At 41.3% G+C, this 22,845-nt stretch overlaps 1 protein-coding gene across 3 annotated transcripts in view; it reads right to left on the bottom strand.

Moving 5' to 3' along the window:
- Window positions 1-11,253: 11,253 nt before the first annotated feature.
- The window catches only part of LOC114693762 (cytochrome P450 2J6), a 32,921-nt gene continuing 21,329 nt past the window's right edge, over window positions 11,254-22,845 (bottom strand). The window contains exons 6-8 of one of the 3 annotated variants that reach the window (XM_028870299.2): window positions 22,370-22,557; window positions 20,845-20,983; window positions 11,254-11,607 (exon numbers count right to left, since the gene is read on the bottom strand). In XM_028870299.2, coding sequence (XP_028726132.1) covers window positions 11,579-11,607; window positions 20,845-20,983; window positions 22,370-22,557 — 356 coding nt within the window. In that variant the 3' untranslated portion in view covers window positions 11,254-11,578. The other 2 variants (XM_028870298.2, XM_037202724.1) reach the window with 2 other exon arrangements.

The following is a 22,845-nucleotide window of genomic DNA, read 5'->3' as shown; positions in this document are numbered from 1 at the left end:
GAGAACCATGATTTTTTGCACCCAGATCAACAACATCAAGGACCAACAGACAGGAACTCCTAACAATCCCAAGGGTCTTGGATTGGCTCATGTATCTGAACAGAAAATCTTTACCATTCTCTCCCCAAGCTTGCTTCTAAGGTTTGTTTATTGGTAACTAAGTGTTCCCTGGCCCTGGGTCAGAGGGTAAGATCCAGTTATAATATATAAATCACAGAAACTGTTTCAATGATATTTTCTTAGTCTGTTTGAGATGAGTGAATCATCCCTTTCCACCTGACTTCCAGGATGACCACTCAGAGGTAGAATAAGTTCAGGCAACTATAGGCTTTCTAAACAAGACAGTCTTCAAGTCCTGTTTCTGTGGGTGCCCCAGAAGCCCACTTCTAACTCTTATGGTCTCTTGGTGCCATTTCCAAATGAACCCTTTCCAAAGTCCAGATATAAATCCATGTCTACAACAGGAGGCAGGGAGAGACTCGAAGGTCCATCCTTGTGATTTGAGTTATGACTTAAATTGCATTTTAATACATCATGTCATTTTACATATACTTAAAAAATGGAAATAGACATTATTCTTTCAGCAACTTTTATAAGCTCATAAGTCCTATAACCAGTATCAACTTGGATAGCCATGGATGTTGATCCTCAAGTGACACACCCATCAATGTATTTATATAGGGTCCTATGTGCCTCAGAACTTGCCATGTAGGTCTGAGTCCCAAAAGACCCTTCATCTCAAGTGCTAGTATTATAAGCACATGCCACCATGCTCCAAGTTTTATTTGAGTTCTGGGGATCAAATTATAATCTTTGTATCTAAGGCAAGCACTTTGCCAAGTGAGCTGTCTCCTCTGCCACTGGCGCTTTCTTTCTTCTAAACTAATGCACTTTAGAGTGAAAAGAAGTTTTTTAAAAAGACAGGAAAAAGAAATCTATAAAGACCTTAACAAAGATGCTTGGATCAGCATTCAGGCAAAACTATTATTAATATTTGGACATATTTTCCACTGTCCTAATGAGGTTTCCAGTGGGGATGTAGTAGCAATAATGATAGCATGCATCATTCTTTGCAGGATAATATATAAGAAACTGCATTGTTTTCAAAGACATTGGAAATTGAGAAATTTGAACAGGGAGGTGGTGGCACATGCCTTTAATCCCAGCACTCGGGAGGCAGAGGCAGGTGGATCTTTGTGAGTTTGAAGCCAGCCTAGTTTACAGAGAGAGATCCAGGAAAGGTGCAAAGCTACACAGAAACCCTGTCTTGAAAAAACCAAGAAAAAAAATTGAGAAATTTATGATAGATGCATGTTTCCACTTTGTTACCTGCCTAATACAGATTGCTGAGATAAAATAAAAACAGACCTGAAAAAAGTGCATAGTAAATATAAATGTGTTATGATGATAGTGTCAGTATCTTATGTAACATCTGTGTTTTTTGTCATTGTGGTTCATTCACCTATGTTCTCCACAAGCTCCTCTTGTTGCCTGCCATGAATAGCATGGTTAATTACCCATTGAATTCCCAAGATTCTCCTGTAAGAATCCACATACCAAGATATGCAACGTTTGCATTCCCACCAACAGTGGAGGAGTGTTTCCCTTGCTCTTCAATATAAGCTGTCTTCAGTGTTTTTGATCTTAGCCATTCTGACAGAATCATGATGGGAAGACATGCAGAGATGACTGGCCACACTGATGGAAGCCCATGAACTGTAGACTTGTGGCTATGGAGTCCCCATGGGACTGGACTAGGCCCTCTAGATACAGAAGATGGTTATTTGGCTCAAACCTTTTGGGGGTCATCCAGACAGGGGCATCAGGATCCATCCCTGGTGCATGAGCAGCCTTTTGGGAGCCCAGTGCCTGTGGTGTGACACCTTGCACAGCCTTGGTACAGTAGGGAGTGACTTGGATCTGCCTAGGCTCAGTGTGCTGGGCTCTGCTGACTCCCCATGGGAGACCTTGATTTGGGGGATGTGGGGATATGGGATGGCTTGGGGGGGGGGAAGTCTGGAGGGTGCGAGGAAGGAGGAGATGGGATCTGTGGGTAGTATGTAGAGTGATTAGAAAACTTCTTAATAAAAAAAAAAAAGATAAGCAACATTAGCACTCAGGGTTAATAACATGACCTGTCTGCAATCCCATTTGTAACTGTGACTAAACCACTCCTTGTCATGAAGCTAAGCTTTCCTCCTTTGGCAGTTATGTGAAACAGCCTCTTCCCTCTCTCTGAGCATGGCTGAGCAGGTGGTGGTGTTTGTTTTCAGCTAAGCAGGCTGAATTAGTTGTTCAGCATGGAGCATGTGATTTAAAGCTTGGCCTGTGTGATGGGTAATCTTGATTACTGTGGTGGTTGGACTGAGAGTGTCATCCATAAGTGCATATATTTGAATGCTTAGTCATCAGGGAGTGAAACTCTTTTGAGAAGAATTAGGAGGTATGGACTTGATGGAGGAGATGTGTTACTAGAAGTAGCTCTTGAGGTTTCAACAATCATATGAGCCCAATCACTCTCACTCTGGCTATCAGTCTCAGTCTCTTTCTGCCTGCTCTCAGATACTGCTCTAATGCCATGCCTCTCTGCTTCTTGCCATAATGATCATGGACTAATCCTCTGAAACTGTAAGCAGGATCCCAATTTAATACTTTCTTTTATAAGAGTTGCCCTGCTCATGAGGAATTTTTCACAACATTGGAACAGTAACCAAGTCAGTGACCATGTTGACTGTGATGCCTAGAAAATCAAGGTCTATCATTGTGATTCATTTCAGAGATGATTGGCATGTGGGTCATTGAGAAGAAAGACCTGTCCTGAGCATGGCTGATAGCATCCAGAAGGCTGGCACTAGCCACTTGGCAGGCCTGACTCTTCCAGAACCCCTGCGACTGTGTTGCTATGTCTGCTCATGACTATCACATTCCAGCTCTCTTCAACTCTGTAGAAGACTTTTCGGTACTCAGGCAGAGACTGCATCATAGGTCCTTCTTATCTTGACGCTTTCAAGTTTTTTGAACTGGGAAGCCAGTAGTTACCCACTTTTCTTTTTTTCTAACTTGCCAAAGGCCAGTTTGTTATCATGTACCTTTGACTGTGTACATAAAACTAGTAATATTAATACATACTATTGTCAGAGTCTTTCCATGTTGGTGTCAGAGCTCATGACAGAAGAAAAAAGTCTTCTTCCATTTTTCCTTTTTCCACCCTCTCTCGTTCCTTACTTATCTCTATTAGGGACCCTGTTAACTGTTGGAAGTTCCATCCTTGAGCACATGGTCCTGGGTGGCATAAGAGAGCAGGCTGAGTAAGCCATGGGAACAACCTAATAAGCCTAACCCATCCATGGCCTATGCTTCAGTTTCTGTCTCCAGGTTTTTTTGAGTTCATATTGTGGTTTCCTTCAGTGATGGACTGTGATCATGAAGTGCAAGCTAAATACATCCTTTCCTTTCCTCCATAAGTTACTTTTGGTCATGGTTTTTATTACAGCAATAGACAGCAAACTAAGACAGGGAATTTAAATGACTGAGGAAGATTGGCATTTTGGAATAATTGGGAAGGGAAAACCTATTCCTTTGTTGTTACCACCCTCCACCCAGGGGAGTGTATCAGGTGTAGTTCTCACTAACATGTCTCTCATAGTATTAGCGAAGGTACATATCTTCAAAGATGAACTGTCAGTGCTCATATCTAGTCCTTTCCTGGAGATGGCAGTCACTCAGCTAGGAAATGTGAATGATGTAATTATGTTCAACTTGTCCATGTAACTTGAATTAATATAGTTTAGTTTTTGTTCAGTGTTGTCAAGTACTTCATCTACAGACTTGGTTGCCAACTGTGGCACTATTGGGAAGTGGTGGACTATTAAGTAGGTGTGCTACCTAAGGTAGGTCATTTGACCTGTGTCCCTGATGGGATATCTACATTCTGGAGCCATGCTTTTCTTGCTTCTTGGTCCCTATGAGGTAGCCACGTTCTTCAGCCACACACTTCCAACAAATGCCCTGTCTTACTTCAGGCACCATTCACTTGATCACAGACTGAGACCTCTGAAAACATGAGCCAAACCAAGCTTCCTCCTGAGAAGTTGTTCAGCTCGGATATAGTTTCAGTGAGGGAAAGCTGACAGACACAGTCTGGGCTAAAGGTTGCTTGGACCCGTTACCCTTCACCAAAAAACCCAGAAAAATGACCTATTGAGTGAAATAGGAGGGTTGACCTAGACTATAGCCAATGGTTTTCACTAATCCTGCCCTTATGTTCTATGATATCATTTGTAAATTAAAAAGAAAACAGAACTCTAATATAATACTACTTATATCAGTATAGTTATATTAATTAGGATTAATTCTATTAATGAATAGAAAAGTATCTATTAATTCACTGAAATGTGTGGTTTAGATTTCCGTCCTCTGTGATGATATACAAATAATTGTTCAACTGGTTATCTTTTCCAAAAGAAGAGAAGTTGCCTAAGATAACAGCTCTGGGAATGGTGTCTTTAGAAATTTCTAGCAATGCTAAAGGAAAGCAGCTACATGCCAAAGACAGGGCTGTGGTAGAAAATCCAGACTACTGCTTTGTCAACCAGGGGATTCAGGTTTGCCTTTTCTGGTCCTCTTTGGGCATCATCCAGGTAACTGAATTTCATGCACCTCTACCAGAAAGAAATGCTGAAAGCAGAACATCTGACTGCCCTCTTGCCTTGGTTTCTTTTTATTTTTACTGGGATTTCACAACTATTCCAAAGACTGTAGGATTTTCCTCTCATGGAGCTCCAACTGGTCTAGTGGTTTTCATATGTCACCAGAAGTCATGGGGTGACAGTTCCCAGCCTGGATCTAACCAGGTCCAGGTGCTTCTGCTCTGTTTCTTTGGATGTTAAGCAACACCACATGAAAACCCAGGATAACATCTATGGCAGCTTAACCAAGATTAGCTAAGCCACTAATGTGACCTGGAAACCTCTGAGGATAATATACTCTTTGGAAATAATACAGTTTTGGATAGTTGTTATACAGCAAGATTCTAACTAATACATAGGCCATGGACTCATGGAATTCTAAAGCAGAAGGGCCTTGTATATGTAATAGAGAAAGAGCTAAAATAGGAATGAAAACTTAAGCCTGATTTGCTCTGCCAGTTCTTTGCAATGGTTTTGTATTAGGAAAATCTCTCCTCTTAAGGTGAGTTTGCTTACCTTACTAAATAGACACTAAGGTCCCTTTCCCATTGGATTAATAACAACTTCATTGCTTTGGTGATTGTCTGAGATAATTTGTCTCCAAATGAACCTCTAATTAAGAAGGAATAAAATAATTCTCAGTAGTAAAGTGTCAGTGAGACTGTGTTGCTGTTTTTGTTTTATAGCTTGAATGTATAGGAGACCATTTTACATTGGATAATATGTAAAGCCTCCATGGGGAAAAGATTTTGCAATATGAATAGAATGCATATATGCATCCTTCACATGGCCTAGAGGATCAACTTCCTATGAAAGCCATGGGGATCTACCCTTTCACTGCAGTCCTAGGAAACAACACATAAAATACTTGTAAAGAGTCATATTTCCAGACTTTTGGGATCTGATTCAGTAACTAGGAATAAATAGAATATATGAAACACATAGCTGAGACTTGGAGCTATAATTCAAATCATTTTATTTTTTTATGAACAGGAAGACAGGACAGATGTCCTCTATTTTGTCAGCTTCCCTATTAAAGTGAATTGTGAAAGGTAAACAAAGGTGACCCAGAAGCACAGGGAAAGGTTAAGAGAACAGAAGCAGTTCCAGCCAGACACCATCAGTGAAGTCCAGAATTCCACAGTGTGGCTTCTGGGCATCATTTAGTCACCTTCTCCAGACAGTGTTAGGAAACACAAGCTTCATTGTGAGAAAATCTGATGGACATTGAGCTCTATCTGCTGTGGCTTTGTTGGAGTAGGTGTGGCCTTGTTGGAGGAAGTATGCCACTATGGGGGTAGACATTGTGGTCTCCTATGCTCAAACTATGCCCCATGTCACAGTTCATTACTTGTTCCCTGCAGATCAAGATGTAGAACTCTCAGCTCTTTCTCCAGCACCTGTCTGCATGTGGCCATGTCCTGACTTGATGATAATGACACACTTTCTGAAACAGTAGGGTAACCCAATTAAATATTTTCATTTATAAGAGTTGCTGTGGTCATGGTTTCTCTTCACAGCAATATAAAACCAACTAAGACATATATACTTGCATATTCATATGATATATATATATATATAATTTATACATATATATATTATATATAATTTCTTTTGGTCGAGTAGCTGTATCTCAGACAGTAAGTCTCTCATATCTATCTATCTATCTATCTGTCTGTCTGTCTGTCTGTCTGTCTGTCTATCTATCTATCTATCTACATATATAGATATGTACATATATATTATACATACATAATATATATGTGTGTGTATTCTATCAGTTCCATTTCTCTAGACAACCCTAAATAACACAAAACACATCTTCATGATGATAAAATATGTGAATTTAAATGGAAATATAGCAAATACTAAACAAATGTTTTTGTTCACCACAGAAAGGATAAAGTGAAATCTCTGTGTTCAGTGGTTGTGCTATTCCCCCATTAACCTTTCATTGTGAAAACCTCTCAGGTCCTATCATCAGTAGTTCCTTAGAATGTAATAATGCATTTACTAACCTTCTGCAGAAGCATTAATTTGTTAATATTTGTCTTAATGTTGGCAAAGTCTATATGGTAGATAATTTTCCTCCTCATCAATGGATAAAACGTTGATTTATTGATTTGCCAGGAAGATGAAATAAGAGAGAAGGTAGAAATGCATGTACCATTGTACATTTGGTTAGAGGAGGAACCTGGAATCCAGTGAGTCAAAATTCTATGACAGATTCAGTGATGCAGATTAGCTGGAGGCCTACTGAGATTATCACAGTATAATTAGCATTACGATCTGAATCTGGAACATCCCGTAGAGGCTCATGTTTTTAATGCTTGGTTCCTACTTCCTGGGACTAATGTGGGGGCTTAGGAGAATTAGGAGGTAGAGCCCTTTGGAGAGTCCATCTTCGGAAATATTCTCAAAGTTATATCAAGACTCCGGATTCTGTCTTTGGTTCTGCTTCCTGGTATATAATGATGTGCAGGCTTCAGCACAATCCTCTGCTACCATGAGCTAAGCTGTGCCGCCATTCCCTCCCTGTCATAATGGATTAAAAACTCCTGAAAGTTTGGCTGTGATAGCACATGCCTTTAATCCCAGCACTCGGGAGGCAGAGCCAGGCAGATCTCTTTGAGTTCAAGGCCAGCCTGGTCTATAGAGCGAGAGATCCAGGACAGCCACGAAAACTACACTGAGAAACCCTGTCTCGGGGAAAAAAAAAAAAAAAAAAAAAAAAAAAAAAAAAAAAAAACTCCTTAATTTGTGAACTAAAATAAATATTCAATCTCTCAAATTGTTTCTGCAGAATATTGTCACAAAGATGTAGTGGTAACACCTACATGCAACAGGCTACTTTCTGGCCTTTTGTGTGGTTAGAGAGTCTTGATACAGATTTAGTGGAAGATAGCAACCCCACCCAGGCCTTGAAGTTAAAGTCTAGCATTCAGTCAAACTGCCTCTGACCTGTGGTGGGAACTGAGATGGGGAGGGTGACTGGCTTCAGACTAACTCATCAAATACTAGAACTCTGAAACTTAATTGCTACATTTTCTTTGTGTATAATTACTTCCCCTAAGGGTAAAGGTCAACAGGGAAACAAAGGACCAATACATGCCATTTGCAGGATCCCACACCAAATAGCAGTGATACCTAATGATATTCTTGTTGTACTACAACTATGCATTTCTATAATATTTTTATTTGTTTTTGCACTGTTTGTTAATCATCGATCTCCAAAAATGCAAAAGTTTTCTTTTTATAACCTATATGTGTTCCTTGATAATCTAAAATTGGCTTTGAAGATACGATTAATTTGAGAGAGGAATATTAGCCTAAATTATCCTTATTAGAGGAGACTTGAGCATAAGAGCCAGAGAGAGGAGATGTAAAGATGGAAACAGATGATGAGAGAGGAAAGATGCTACAAGCTTGATCCTGAAGATGGAGGAAGGGGTCATGGCAAAGGATACCACTACTCTCTGAGAACTTGAAACATGGTGGTGATGAGATCTCATCCTCAGAAGAAGCTCACCTGACCAGTAAGAATAGGGATTCATCTAGTATTGAATAATTGCAACGTTATACCCTTAAACATATGGCAATGTGATACAGGATCAATGGGAACCTGCTAAAACACCAAGTTTTTTTTTTTCTAAAAAGTCCCAGGCAGCATCTTCCTCACCTTTGTCCTTTCTGTAAGGAAAGCATCAGTGAAATGCTCAACAGGGTTTCAGTCTTTTCAATGACAGTCCGTCATACGGGAAACAAACAATTTCAGTTTTTCCCTGTTTCTACAAACTGATTTGGTGCAGAAAGATATTTAAATTGTGAGGGAAAGATATTGTAGAGCTTATAAAGAAAAATAAGAAAATCTTGGAGACACAATGGAATAACTTTTCCATGTTTCTAAATAATCTTGTCCTTCTATCTGTTACTTTTAGAAAAAATTTGGGGCCATTGTGGTTTCCTGTTTACCTCTCATCATTGCATACACATGTGTTTCAACTGTGCCACACAAAATTTACAAAGCAACAGGCCTCTTCTCACCACTAGCCCAATTCCTTGCTTCCTGGTCTATACCATCATCTCTCCTATCTGAATGCTAGCATACTATTCAATCATTTTTCTGATTCTGCTGTTCATACCCTCTCAGATAGTTTTGTAAATAATTTATAGAGAAAATATTTACCAATGTGGTCACATGGCTTCACTCCTTGACTTACAATCCTCAAAAGCATCCACTACACTCAAAGTCAGATGTAGTGATTTCTACCTGTAAACCCTACAGAGATGGAACCCCCAGATCTTCATAATTAACTATTTTTCCCTAAATTGTTCAATCATAGTGACCTCTATGATCATATCCTGGGCATTCTCCTTCAAGTCTATGCAGTGAAGGCAGAAATAAGACACATGTGACCTGACAGGGGCAGAGGAAGGTCTGTTCATGTTTTGTACAGCTTGCATGGACTTCTTAGAAAATCAAATGTCTGTTTATCCATAGGATAATGCCATCTACACAGCATCTGCTAGACATGAGACGTACATGTATAAACAATGAGACTAAAACTGAGTGGAGGCTATGCACTTGTGTGTGGAAAAGGTACCTTGGTGTAACAGGAATGTTTCAGTACTTTTTTCTTCATTTCCACTTCACCAAACTCCAATTCACTTTAGAGTTTGATATTTCTTCTTATATTTTCACTCATACATTCACCAGTAAGAACTGAGTGAGCATCAATGCTTCCTAGACTAAATCATGAAGATATGTCTTTTACAGAAAGTAAGATATCTGATATGTGACCTCAAAGGGGTTGCATCCCACAGATTGAGAGCCACTGTATTAGATATGGAGAATTTGATAAAGGGTGGAGGCTCTGAGTGGTTACATCTCTGAAGATCTGGAATAATATAAACCTGTAGGTTCTATGGTTAACTAACTGTGGGCTCTTTTAAGCCTGAAACCCCCAGTTATGAAAGAGTAAAAAATTATTCTCCCTTCAAAGGATTCTGTGGGGAAGAATGAGAACTTCGTGGTGAGAAGCACTTTGTTTAGCTCCAGGCACCAGCAACCACTGTATCTCAGACAAATGAATTAACTCTGTGGTCAAAGGCTCAGGAATACAAATGCATGGTGAGCCAGGACAATAACCTACTGGTCCCAGACAGCCACACTCATTGAGTGAATGCTTAGTATGTGTCTTAGTTATAGTTTTATTGCTGTGAAGAGACACCATGACCATGACAACTCTTATAAAAGAAAACATTTAATTGGGACTGGCTTACTCTTCAGAGGTTTACTCCATTATCATCACAGCAGGAAGCATGGTGGCATGTAGGCAGACACTGAGCTAGAGAGGTAGGAGGGAGTTCTACATCTGGATCAACAGGCAGCAGGAAGTGATATGAGCCACATTAAGCCTATTTGAGCTTCTGTGACCTCAAAGCCCACCCCCTGATAACACATTTCCTCCAACAAAGCCACACCTACTCAAACAAGTCCACATTTCCTAATAGTGCCACTCCTAGGCACTAGTCCTGTGGACCCATGGAGGCCATTTTTATTCAAACCACCACAATCTGCTTTGTGATTTACTCCATTCTTTATAACTGCTCTAATGTAGTTTCTTCTTCATTCTGAAAAGGTAATAAATTGTATGTGAAGTGATCTAGTCAAACCAGACTTTGACCCACGGAGGAGAGAAGTTTCCAGGCATGGAAAGTTTGAAGACAAATACATCAATGTTGAGATGTACATAGGACATTGCAATTTATTAGAAGATAGAGTGCTGGGAGCAGTCATGAGGACAAGGAGGTAGTTTGGGAGAGAATGAGAGTGTTCATGAAACACACAATGTACACAACATGGCTTGGTTCGAATGACAGTTTGATCAACATCTAAGTTCCTTCCAGCTGTGTGCTCAAGAGTCAGAACTATGTAGACACGAGCCCTGACTTCTTTCTACCTGGGTCTTGTCTAACAAGTGGTATCTTGTTTAGCGTCTAGCAAGAGAGGTATCACACAGAAGCATTCAATTCCTTCAGATATCTTTGATTCTCACTGTACCCTGTACCCCACCACATGTACTGTCACCCTACCACTTTGAGACTTGAACCTATGGGAAGAGTGTCAAATCAGATGTCATGATTTGGTCTCATCTGAGAATCTCGTACCCACATTAAAGACAGAGCCTAGACTCAGTTTTCCCTTCATTCTTTCACCTTAGTCCTTAATAACTTCATTTAACATCAGCCAGTCTGTCCTGTCTTGGTGATATGCACAGAGCCAATAAGTGAATGCATTTTATTTTAAGAGATATCAGTAATGGATGCCTAAAAATCAAGTGAATTTCTAATTTCCTCTTGTGAATGCTCAATGAAGAAGCTCTGGAAGCAACTGAAAATCTGGTTTAAGCTAAATGACTCCTCACTGACAATGTGTACCACCCACATTTTGTGCTTGAACTTGAGAAGAATCCAGAGACCAAGTACCGAGGGAGTGGCTTTTTCCATTTTTATCGTCTCTTTGCCTATATATACTTATAGCTCATCAGAATTATACCAATACATTTTATATTGTTACCTATCATATAAAAAGATGAGCAGATTAATTGACCCCTGGACCTCTAGTCCTAGGATTCTCAAATGTGTTGGTTTGCAATTGTTTGATGTAGATTAAATGACCCAGATGATGTTTCAGAATATGTCATGATACAAAGTATGTTTTTACCTGTGTATCATTAAGTCAATAAGAAAAATAATTTTAAAAGAGAATAAAAGGAAGACAGGCCATGGCTGCGGTGATGGTTCAATGATAAGGCAGCTCTTCCAGATGATCTGGGTTCTATTTCCAGCAACCACACACCTGCTCACAACTGTCTGTAACTTCCATTCTAAGGGATCCAACGCCTTCTTTTGCCATCTGTGGACACCAGAAATGTATGCAATGAACAGATATACATGCAGTCAAGATATTCATGTACATAAAATCATAAAAGAATTTTTTAAAAATATATGGTAGTTCAGAAGGCTAAAACAGACTTTAAAATGGAACCAATAATAGAAAAATGAAAAAACAATTGATTAAAATAAAAGACATAATGCTTAAGGAAAGCAATAGGACAGGACATTAATAGTAGGAATGAAATCTCCAAATGTAGTGTAATGAAAGAAGGATGAGCAGAGGGAATGTTTAAAAGAAAGAGAAGTTTCATTTCAAGAGTTAGTGAGATAAGACACTGAGCAATGAAGAGCAACTTGAGAAAGAGTTCACTATATCAAAGTTCCCAAACTTAAGAAGGAACAAAAGAACAAAACGGAGTCACCCAGAAAGAAAAAGAAAAGAAATGTAGTATTTAAAGTTTCTATAAGGAGTAGGTAAGAAGGCTTATTAGCCCAAACTCTTAATATGCTGGGCAGTGATATCTCTCTCTCCCTCTCGCTTTGTGTGTGTGTTCCTAATGGGCACAAGAAAGCTGTAATCTCTGTTGCCTCAAAGTTTAATGTTTCTTTGCATCTTTGTGTATGTTCATTTGTGTCCATGTGTATGTGCATGAGTATGGAGATCCGAGTTCAACCCTAGGCATCTTTCTGAGGGGCCATACACTTGGGTTTTTGTTGTTATTGTTGTTTTAATTTTTGAGTCAAGATCCCTCATTGGCTCAAGAAAGCTATGCTGGCTAGCTCATGATTCCCGGAGATTTACTGGTCTGATCATTCCTAGTCTCGAGATTACAAACCCAGGTTACTACACTGGGCTTTTTTATGTAGATTCTGGGGACTGAACTCAGACCTTCCCATCTGTATGGTAAACATCACCCAGCCAAAGATTAATGCCAAGTATTTGAAAGTTCGGTAAGTTTAGCTTCAAGAAATTCACAATCCAATGCGGATCAACATTTAGTTCTTATCATGCCGCATGTCTATCAATTACCCAACAAGGGAAAGTCAGCAAGCACCTGAGAGAACCAGGTGCAGGTCAGGCTCCAGGAAGAAGTAGCTGCTCATGAAAAGTGAGGTGGGGAGCACCCTCTGGGGTGAAGGGTCTTACTGCCTGCTGCAGTAGTGAACTTGCTTAGTTTCCAACCAGAAGTCTGAAGGAGTTTGAGTAGGAAAGTTAAACCAATGGGTGTCCAGTAATTTGAATGGAGAGACCTCTAGCCTGGCACTGTGTCCCCTACCCCTAGGTGCCAGGCACTGTGTTCCAAGAACTCACACCAAATGTGGTTTAAAAGGGCTGTCTAAATGTTTGGATCTGTCGACCTGCCACAGGAAACCATGTAGATGTGAGTGGCCTGTGCTGCCACCTGAGGCCATGTTGAGATCCACTGCCATGTTACTAATGAAAGCTGTAGCTAGAGTTTTCCTGCCTTGCCCACAGTCAGGACAAATCTCTGTCACCCGCCAGTCCCACAGTTGCTCAGACCCAACCAAGTAAACGCAGAGACTTATATTGCTTACAAACTGTATGGCCATGGCAGGCTTCTTGCTAACGGTTCTTATAGCTTAAATTAATCCATTTCTATAAATCTATACCTTGCCATGTGGCTCGTGTCTTACCAGCATCTTCACATGCTGCTTGTCATGGTGGCTACTGGCAGTGACTCTTTCACTCAGCCTTCCACTTCCCAAAATTCTCTTTTCCTTGTCCCACCTACTTCCTGCCTGGCCACTGGCCAATCGGTGTTTTATTTATTGACCAATCAGAGCAATTTAACATACAGATCATCCCACAGCAGAAAGCCATGCAGACAACTATAGTTTGTGCTCCTGCAGAAGGCCATGTTGACGTCCTTGGGTCTGTCTGCCATCATGTTGGTACACGTGTTGTCCCAGAGGCCATGCTGATGTCCATTGCTTGTGTTGCTGCTGAGGGCTATGATAGTGTTTGTGGTCCATGATGTGACCGAGGGTTGTGTTGATGTCTGTATTACCACAGGAGACCATGCTGAGGTCCCTGGCACATGCTGACCCTGGAGGCTCTGTGGATGTCTGTGGTCCATACTGTCATTAGAACTATGTGGATGTTCATGATCGATGTTCCTGCTGACAGTAAAATGCAAGGAATCTTCTTTTGAAGTGGTATCAATGACTGATGACAGCAGACTCACAGTTGAGAGAGAGACATAGAAAGCTTCTGTGACAAACTCCGCCCTTACCCACCCACCTCCCAAAAGTAAACTATAGAAGAAAACTCTTAATAATTGTGATAAAGATGCTGAATTGCAGCTCCCCACCATGGAAGGTCTAGGTGTGGGGAAGGACTTACTTTTCTTTAAGATGTTGATCCTGGGAGTTTGACCATGCTCCTGTGAGTATACAGGCAACACAAAATGGAATTTTTTTTTGTGTGTGTGTCTGTGTGAGGTGTTAATATTCTGACCCACCCCTTGAAATCCTGCCCCTTGGGCCACCCTGCATCCTGATGTAAAGCCCTTGTTTGCTCCCCTTCCTCTCTCTTCTTCTTCTTCTTCTTCTTCTTCTTCTTCTTCTTCTTCTTCTTCTTCTTCTTCTTCTTCTTCTCTCTCTCTCTCTCTCTCTCTCTCTCTCTCTCTCTCTCTCTCTCTCTCTTTCTCTCTTTCTCTCTCTCTCTCTCTCCATTCCCATGAGGTATGCATACCTCTGCTCTCTCTCCTTTCTCTTTCTTCTTTGTCTCCCTCTTTCCTATCTTTCTCTTCATCTCTCTGTTATAAACTCTCCATGTGGATGCAGAGCCTTGAAGTAAATGACTTTCCAAGCGCTGCCCACTCCCCTACCCCCCCCCACCCCCACGTTACCCCAGCTGCATCTGTCTAGCATATTTTTCCTCAACAGTGGGATATTCTGGCCAGCTGGGTGTTCCCTACTCCTGCAAATTTATAACAGGGTGAATATTACAAGGGTGGAGGGGTGGACCTGGGAGAACTGAGGAGCGAGTGTGGTTATGGTGCGTTATGTGAAATTCCCAAATAATCAATAAAAATATTACATTGGAAGAAAAAGTGGGGACTGGCTAAGAGTGGTTGTTCTTTCAGAAATTAGTTTCTCCTAAGCATTTGTATGGCTCTGGGAATTGTGATTTACATCCCAGCGGACTGGACTCCTGGTTTGTAAACAAGCTTTCCCCAGTGCTGGCAACCTTCTGATTATACCACAGAACTTCCTCCCTCCCTCCCTCTCTCTCGCTCTCTCTTTTCTTCCTTCTTTCCCCTTTATAAATCATTTTTAAACATTTAAAATGCCTTTGTTTATTCTTTGAGAATTCTAGACAATGAATTTTGATCATATGCTTTCCCTATCCCAACCCCTTCAAGATCTTGCCCACCACCAACCTTCATGCTCTTTTTCTCTTAAAAAAAATCCTAAAAAATTTAAAACAAAATTATTTGTGTTTGTGTGTGTGTGTGTGTGTTAAATGTTAGGGACCCAGAGGAAAGGTGGTAGGTTTGGGAGAGTGCCTGAGACTAACTGTTCTTCACGTGAGAGTTTTTATAAAACTATCAGTGCCACTGACAGCATGGCGAGTTTCTGAAGAGAGCAGCAGCCAGTACCAGCTAACAAAGTAAAGTCCATTCTCCCACCTTACGCCTGTCAGAATGGCTAAGATCAAAAACACTAAAGACACTTTATGCTGGAGAGGATGTGGAACTAGGGGAACTCTCCTCCACTGCTGGTGGGAATGCAAGCTTGTACAACCACTTTGGAAATCAATATGGTGCTTTCTTAGAAAATTGGGAATCAATCTCCCCCAAGATCCAGCTATACCACTCTTGGGCATATACCCAAGAAATGCTCAGTCATACCACAAGAGCACTTGCTCAGCTTTGTTCATATCAGCATTGTTTGTAATAGCCAAAACCTGGAAACAACCTAGATGCCCTTCAACTGAAGAATGAATAAATAAATTGTGGCACATACACACAATGGAATACTACTTAGCAGAGAAAAACAATGACATCATGAGGTTTGTGGGCAAATGGATGGATCTAGAAAAAATCATCCTGAGTGAGGTAACCCAGACTCAGAAAGACAAATATGGTATGTACTCACTCATAGGAGGATACTAGATGTGGAACAAGGATGACTAGACTGCTACTCACATCACCAGTGAGGCTACCTGGAAAACAAGACCCCAAGAAAGACAGGAGGATTGCTCAATGATGGAGAAATGGCTGAGATCTACATATACAACCTGGACATGAGTGAGAGCAATGAAGGGTGAGAGTCAAGGGAAAGAGAGTGGGAGATCCCAGCTGGATCAAGAACAGAGAGGGAGAACAAGGAATAGGAGACCATGGTAAATGAAGACCACATGAGAAAAGGAAGAAACAAAGTACTAAAGAGGCCCACAGAAATCCACAAAGATACCCCCACAAAAGACTGCTGGCAATGGTCGAGAGACAGCCCGAACTGACCTACTCTGGTGATGGGATGGCCAAACACCCTAATAGTTGGGCCAGAAACCCCATCCAAGGACTGAGGAATCTGGATGCAGAGATCCATGGCTAGGCCCCGGGTGGAGTGCCAGGAGTCCAATTAGCGAGAAAGAGGAGGGTTTATATGAGAGAAAATTGTTGAAACCAAGGTTGGATAAAGCACAGGGACAAATAGCCAAACGAATGGAAACACATGAACTATGAACCAAAGACTGAGGAGCTCCCAACTGGATCAGGCCCTCTGAATAGGTGAGACAGTTGATTGGCTTGATCTGTTTGGGAGGCATTTAGGCAGTAGTACCAGGTCCTGGGCTCATTGCATGAGTTAGCTGTTTGAAACCTGGGACTTATGCAGGAATGCTTGGTTCAATCTGGGAGGAGGGGACTGGACCTGCCTGGACTGAGTCTATCAGGTCGATCTCAGTCCTCAGGGGAGGCCTTGCTCTGGAGGAGGTGGGAATAGGGGGCGTGCTGGGGGGAAGGGGAGGGGGGCATGAAGGGGGAGAACAAGGGAATCTGTGGCTGTTATGTAGAACTGAATAGTATTGTAAAATAAAATAAAATAATAATAATAAAAATAACAAAGTAAAGTCCATTCTTAAAGGTTCTGAAGGGGTTGGAGGTCCCAAAGTAGGAGGCAAAGTAATTAAAATGTGGCCTATGTTACATGTCTCTGGTCACTGGCACCAGAGGAGGAGGGTTGATTAGGCCCTTTGTGAGAGCTGTGAGGTAGAAAGGCTGCAAGACCTCAGCAAGTGGCCTCACATTTTTATTTATTATTTTGAGACAGGGTCTCACTAAGTAGCTATGGTTGGCCTGGAATTATTATGTTGGCGAGGCTGTCCTGAAACTCAGAGATCCACCCGCCTCTGCCTCTTCAGCGCTGGGATTAAAGGTGTCCACCACACATCACCTTTTCAGAGGAGAGAGATTGTGTGTGGGGGTGGGGTGAGTGAATGAAAAAAAAAAAGAAAGAAAAAGGAAAGGACATGACTGCTCCTAGGTATATGGTGGGAGAGAAAGTTTATTACAGATATGTGGGAGAGCATGGTCATATATCTGGGAGAGTTCAGAGTGGACATGATCAGACTGAGCTGGGCCATGTGGGGAAAGCAGGAGGGAGAGGGGGAAGAGGGGAACCAGGTGCAGCAGCCAGGTGGCTGAAGGTACAGAAAGTGGCAAGTAACCTAAATGTCTTCATTATATAAGGAAGAGCATCTAAGGGAGGGGCAGCCCAGCCCCTGGGCTGGACATCTAGGTAGGGTGTGCCAACCATATCCTGTAACAGGTAGGGGCTAAGGGATGCTGGAAGTACCTGGAGGTCAGGTCTACTTTGATATGCAAATAGGCACATCAGCCTTTTGTCTGGGGTTTGAACCTTAACAGTGGGGGTGGCCAGATTTATAAGGGTGCAGCACCTGTCACATAGCAGAGAGAAGTCACCACTGGGAAGTTTCTGAAATAATTCCCTTTCCTTGAAGTTTGCTGTGCAGTTATGAAGGTGAGGAAAGGTGTTCAGAGCTGTACATGTTTTTAAATTTTTGTTTTGGACATCTGTCCTCAAGTTGGGAACACTAACACCAATTTATTTGTGGGTTTATAATTGATTTTTCCCAATCCCATCAAGACTAGAATATGTGCTCTGAAATGGTAAGGCCTGCAACTTCTCATATTCACCACTGACATCTGATATATGCTATTGATAAATTATAATAAATATTGAATATATTATCATGATTCTTGATTTCAAAGTCCAGTGGCATCTATTCTTACCAAATAGAGGAAGTGATTTCTAGCATTTGGCTTCCACATTTAGAGAGACACCATGAGTGTATGTGGGTATAGGAAAGCAATATAATTTTACCAAATAAGAAACCACCAGCTGCAGCCTACAGGATGGGAATAGATTTTTACCAACTCCATGTCTGATAGAGGACTAATATCCAAAACATATAAAGAACTCTAGAAATGTGATGTCAAAAAAATTTAAAAATGGAGTACTGATCTAAATTTAAAAAAAGTCTCAATAGAGGAAACTCAAATGGATGCTTTGCAGGATACTTGAAGATAGAGCTACATGTGAGGGACACATCTGTCATTTGCAAAAGTTTTCATGGCCTTTTCCTGTGGATGCAGCCAGAAACTCAGCTCTGATCCTTATTCTCTCTTTGCACCACTTTAAACAACATTTCAATGGGCCAGAAACAAACGTATGTCTAGGAAAGGAGGAAGAAGGCAAATTGAAGGCACACCTCTTGAGCTGCGAATCGTGATGCACTTAGTATTTTTAATTCAGCAATGCATTTTCAGTACATTCTCTTTATGAGAGGAATCATCATTTTCCTTGCAAATTTTAGATAAAAAGGTATGGCATTAAGCTCATAAATGATTTGCCCACCACCAAACTAGGGGTCAACAGTCCAGAAATTTAATTCAATTTTCTTAGTCCAATTTCTTCAATATTTTTTGAATCACCTTCATTCTGTGACATCATTCTCCTCTCGTGTGAAAAAGGTCCAGCAGCGTCAGGGCATACACCATCTCTCTCTGTACTCTTTTCTCTTTCCTTCACCAGCATCACAGTCTGGGGATAGCACAGAGGCGGTGACTGACTGGGGAAAGGGTCAGGCCCATTCTGAACTTCAGGCTCAGCTTCTCATTGATGGGCGGCTTGAAGGTAAACTTTTGTATGAGAGCAGTAAAGAAAATGAACAGCTCAGACCTGGCCAATTGTTCTCCCAAGCAAACTCTCTTCCCTGCAGGACAAAAACAGAAGATGAGTCACTTTCTCAGCTGACTTTAGTGCATGGAGGGACTGGTGTCCCCAACTTCACACTGTAAATACTGAGCTGACCTTAGACTTTGTGTCTAGCTGGTTATGTCTAACTTCTTGCTGATTTGGCCATTGAAGCCCCATTCAAGGTGGTATTTCCTGACCTTGGCCCACACTTGTGTTTTCACTTTGCTGGCCCAGGAAATTGTCATTTTTCCAAGTTTCCTGGTTCATTGCTTGGACTAATGATATGTGAAAGGTAAGACCTGGCAGGAGGCATTCTCACAACTGTGGAAGCCATTGCTGTACGTCACCTTATGTCATACACACATGCACCTGGTGTTTATATCTAAGTGTGTGTATTGACATATGCATTTGTATCAATATTCATTTCTGTACCTACATGTTAGTCTCTCTATTGAATACCTGGGTTCACACCAGTGGTGTCTGATTGTCCAGGACAACCCTAGCATGCCACTGTTCTCTCCCTCAGTGGACATCCTCACCATGCATCCCAACAGCCCTGCAGAGTTCTGCATAGTCTCTAATCCATCTTTAAGCCCACATTTGTGTAGATGTGTTTGTGCATATGTGTGCCCATTGTATGTACACTGTGTGCACAAATTTGTAGAAGTTAGTTGCCAGCTGTGGGTGTTTATCCTCATGTGTCATCCACTTTATTTATTTATGTATGTATTTGTTTTTGAGACAGTGTCACTGCTAATCAGGCTACGCTGACCTGCCAGTGAGTCCCAGGGTCTTTTTGTCTCTGGTCAGTCAGCATGAGGATTGCAAGAATATGCTGACATAAACAGCGTTCTGTCAGGTTCTAGGGATCAAATCCGGACATTATGCTGTAAGACAACCAATTTACCAGCTGAGCTACCATGTCAGCTACCTTAAGTAACTTTTTACTAGCTTCCTTTCTTTCTAAATATACATTTTTAGTGGAAAAAGAAAAGAATAAGAGACAGAGCATTTGTTGTAAGTGTGTGGTGAAAGAATGTCACTACCTCATAGGGACCAGGAATCAAGGAAATAACACCTCCAGGTTCCAGATATCCTATCAGGGGCATGGCTTAAAGACCTGCCTTAGGTACATGTATTTAAGGATGGGGAGTAGATCTTGGGGAAAGAGGTGATGGAGAGGAGCTGGGAGGAATGGAGGGAGGGGAAACTGTGGTCAGGATGCATTGTATAAGAGAAAAATCTATTTTCAATAAAAATAAAAAAAAACAACATAGAAAAAGAATAGTTGAATAAGTGAAGTATGTAGCTGAAGACTGGACAGAGTCCCTATATTTTATCAGCTTTCTTATTAAAGTGAGTTGTGAACAGTAAACAAAGGTCCCAGATGGAAATACAAAGAAGTCAGAACTAGTCCTGCCAGACACACCCAGGGCAGCCCAGCCCAAAATAACACTGGCTCTGAATTCACACTAGCATGGGGAAAATTCAGATTTTTTTAAAGCATAGTTAAAACTATAAAAGGCAAAAGACTTACCTATTCAAGGAGTTCCTGGATAAGACAGAACTCAATCCAGTCAAGTAAATGCTATTACAATTATCATTTCATGTTTCCATTGTTTTGAGTAGGCAACCATTCTCCCATTTCTCCTCACCATTGCATTTCAAATCAACTCCATTCCCCTGTGAGAGTGCTTCCCTGGATAGTCTTATGAAGGTGGCACATATCCACCCTAGTGAAGAGGGGACAGAGTATAGGTCTCTATTCTTAGTGCTTGGAAAACAATGAAACAATCTGAAACACCCAGCTAAGGCAAGACAGGGTGAGAATTAGGGTGGGTCTGAAGCAGCACCAAGGCCAGAGAATGCAGGATTGCAACCAAAAGCAAAATGGAGTCACATTGGGCCATCTGGAGATATTTTCATTAAACCAGAGGACTATGGGAAACGAGAGCAGGGAATGGATACAGTGGAGCTCTGAACTCTCCTGCTTATCACAACTCACCCATTGAGAATGGCAGAAAGGACTCTCTCTTCTTAAATTGCCCGTTCTCCAAAAAGTGCTCTGGATTGAAGGTTTCTGGGGTGGCCCACTCTTTGGGGTCCCTGTGTAGTGCAGTTAGGTTGGTTAGAAGCATGGTACCCTAGAAATGATAGCAAGAGTCAAGGTCTATATATGGAATAGACCTGCAAGGTAAAGAGGTAGATAGTTCTTGAGCTCTCATGCATGACTCTCCCTACTCATACCTCTCCTTTATCTAGATAAATTTACAATGACTGTGAGTGCCTTCTGGGGATTTTCCAGTTCATTAAGTTGCTTTTTATGCTGAACACAAGTCTATAGGAAGAAGTCTGTACAGTTCTAGGAAGAGACATGTTAGTATCCAAGGAAGAATAATGAGGCCGGCAGAAATAAAGACCAACTCAGCCATTTCCTACAGTGAGGACCTTGGCAGGTCTATGAAAGGAAATGATGAGTCTTTCATCTCTGCTTTTCCATTCTTAGCCCTGAGTATGGAGGACTCTGAACCCAGTCTTCAGGGTTAGGAGCACATCAAGGAAGCAGAGTAAGCAAGCTCAGTCTATCATGCTCCCTGACATGGTACCTGAACTCCCCAGAGTGTCTCTTTACCTCACACCGACTCATCCACTCTATCAGTGACGTTACCCACTCTTCCAATCTCTCTTGATTTTGTCATGTCCATTCCCAATTCCAAGAACCACCTTAGTGCAGGCTGCCCCCTTGCTATCTTAGACCCACATCTGCAGCTAACAGCTAACAGTGGAGGTGTGCCATGAACACGATTACACATCATTTTCATTACATACTCTGTAGTGTGTTTGCATCATCTCATGCTAGTATCTGTGAAAACATTTACAGAGATAATGAACCAATGGTAGCTGATCTTCCCTGACTGTGAATAGCACCATCCTAGAAGCTGACGACCTGTATGAAACAAAAAAGGTGGAAGTGGGGGCAAAAACACCTCCTGTAGGCTGTCTCTCTGTTTCCTGGCCACCACCATTATGCGATCTGGTTGTTTCTTTCACCTCTTCTTGCCATGCTGAACTGAAATCTTGGGTATTTTGTCACAGCCAAGAAAATTTTGACTTCTGATAATCCATGTTGAAAAGAAAAGCAGAAGGGATTGTAACCAATTTGGGGCATAGAGGGTGTAAGTATCAGGAAACCCTGTGTAGCCCCTTGGTCTTGAGAACTGCTTCCTCAAGCAACATCTAGCAAAGAACTGCTGATTGTTGTGAGTCCACATTAGCATAGGAAGATGCTAAGATGCCTTTAGCAAATAAAGGCTTTACCTACACACATTTGACCAAGGAGTCTTCTTTCCCCATTATATCTGTAAATTTCTGTTTAGATGTATTGGGGGAAACCAGTATTTTAGCAGGTATACTCTCTGCACAATTTAAATGATCTCTTGAGACAGGAATATGTGTCAACCTTTAGTTTAGGTTCTTAGGATGATGTAAACAATGGACTAAGCTATCTGAGGTTGGGAGGGCATAGTTACCTTTGGCAAGTGGAATCCATGCAAATTGGTGTCCATTGCCACTTCCCTGGGAACATTCAAGGGGACAATGTTGCCCATCCTCTGCACCTCATGGAGGACGGCATTGGTATAAGGCATGGACTCTCGGTCGGCCAGGCTTGCTTGTCTCTTCTGGCCGATCACTCTGTCAATCTCAGCCTGCACTTTTTCTGAAAAAAAACAGGAAATCTTATTAATTTTCAAATTTAATTATTTCTTCTAACAATATAGAAGTTGTCTTTGAGATCTTAACTTGCTTTTATTTCATTTTAGTGACCTAGCAGTAAAGAAGTTTCCTTACCCCTTCAAAGGATTGATTTAAAATAAAAATCACCAATTCTGTGATTTTCTGTGAACCTACAACATAATCCTAATTTTCTCGAACTGAATAGCTATGATCAGCATGGCTAATATCAGAGCAGTACCTAGTGTGGTACGAGTAAGTCCCTTTCACAAAG

This window comes from Peromyscus leucopus, chromosome 2, assembly GCF_004664715.2.
Source record: "Peromyscus leucopus breed LL Stock chromosome 2, UCI_PerLeu_2.1, whole genome shotgun sequence".
Classification (NCBI taxonomy): Eukaryota; Metazoa; Chordata; class Mammalia; order Rodentia; family Cricetidae; genus Peromyscus; species Peromyscus leucopus.
This window is presented reverse-complemented; position numbering and strand designations above follow the sequence as displayed.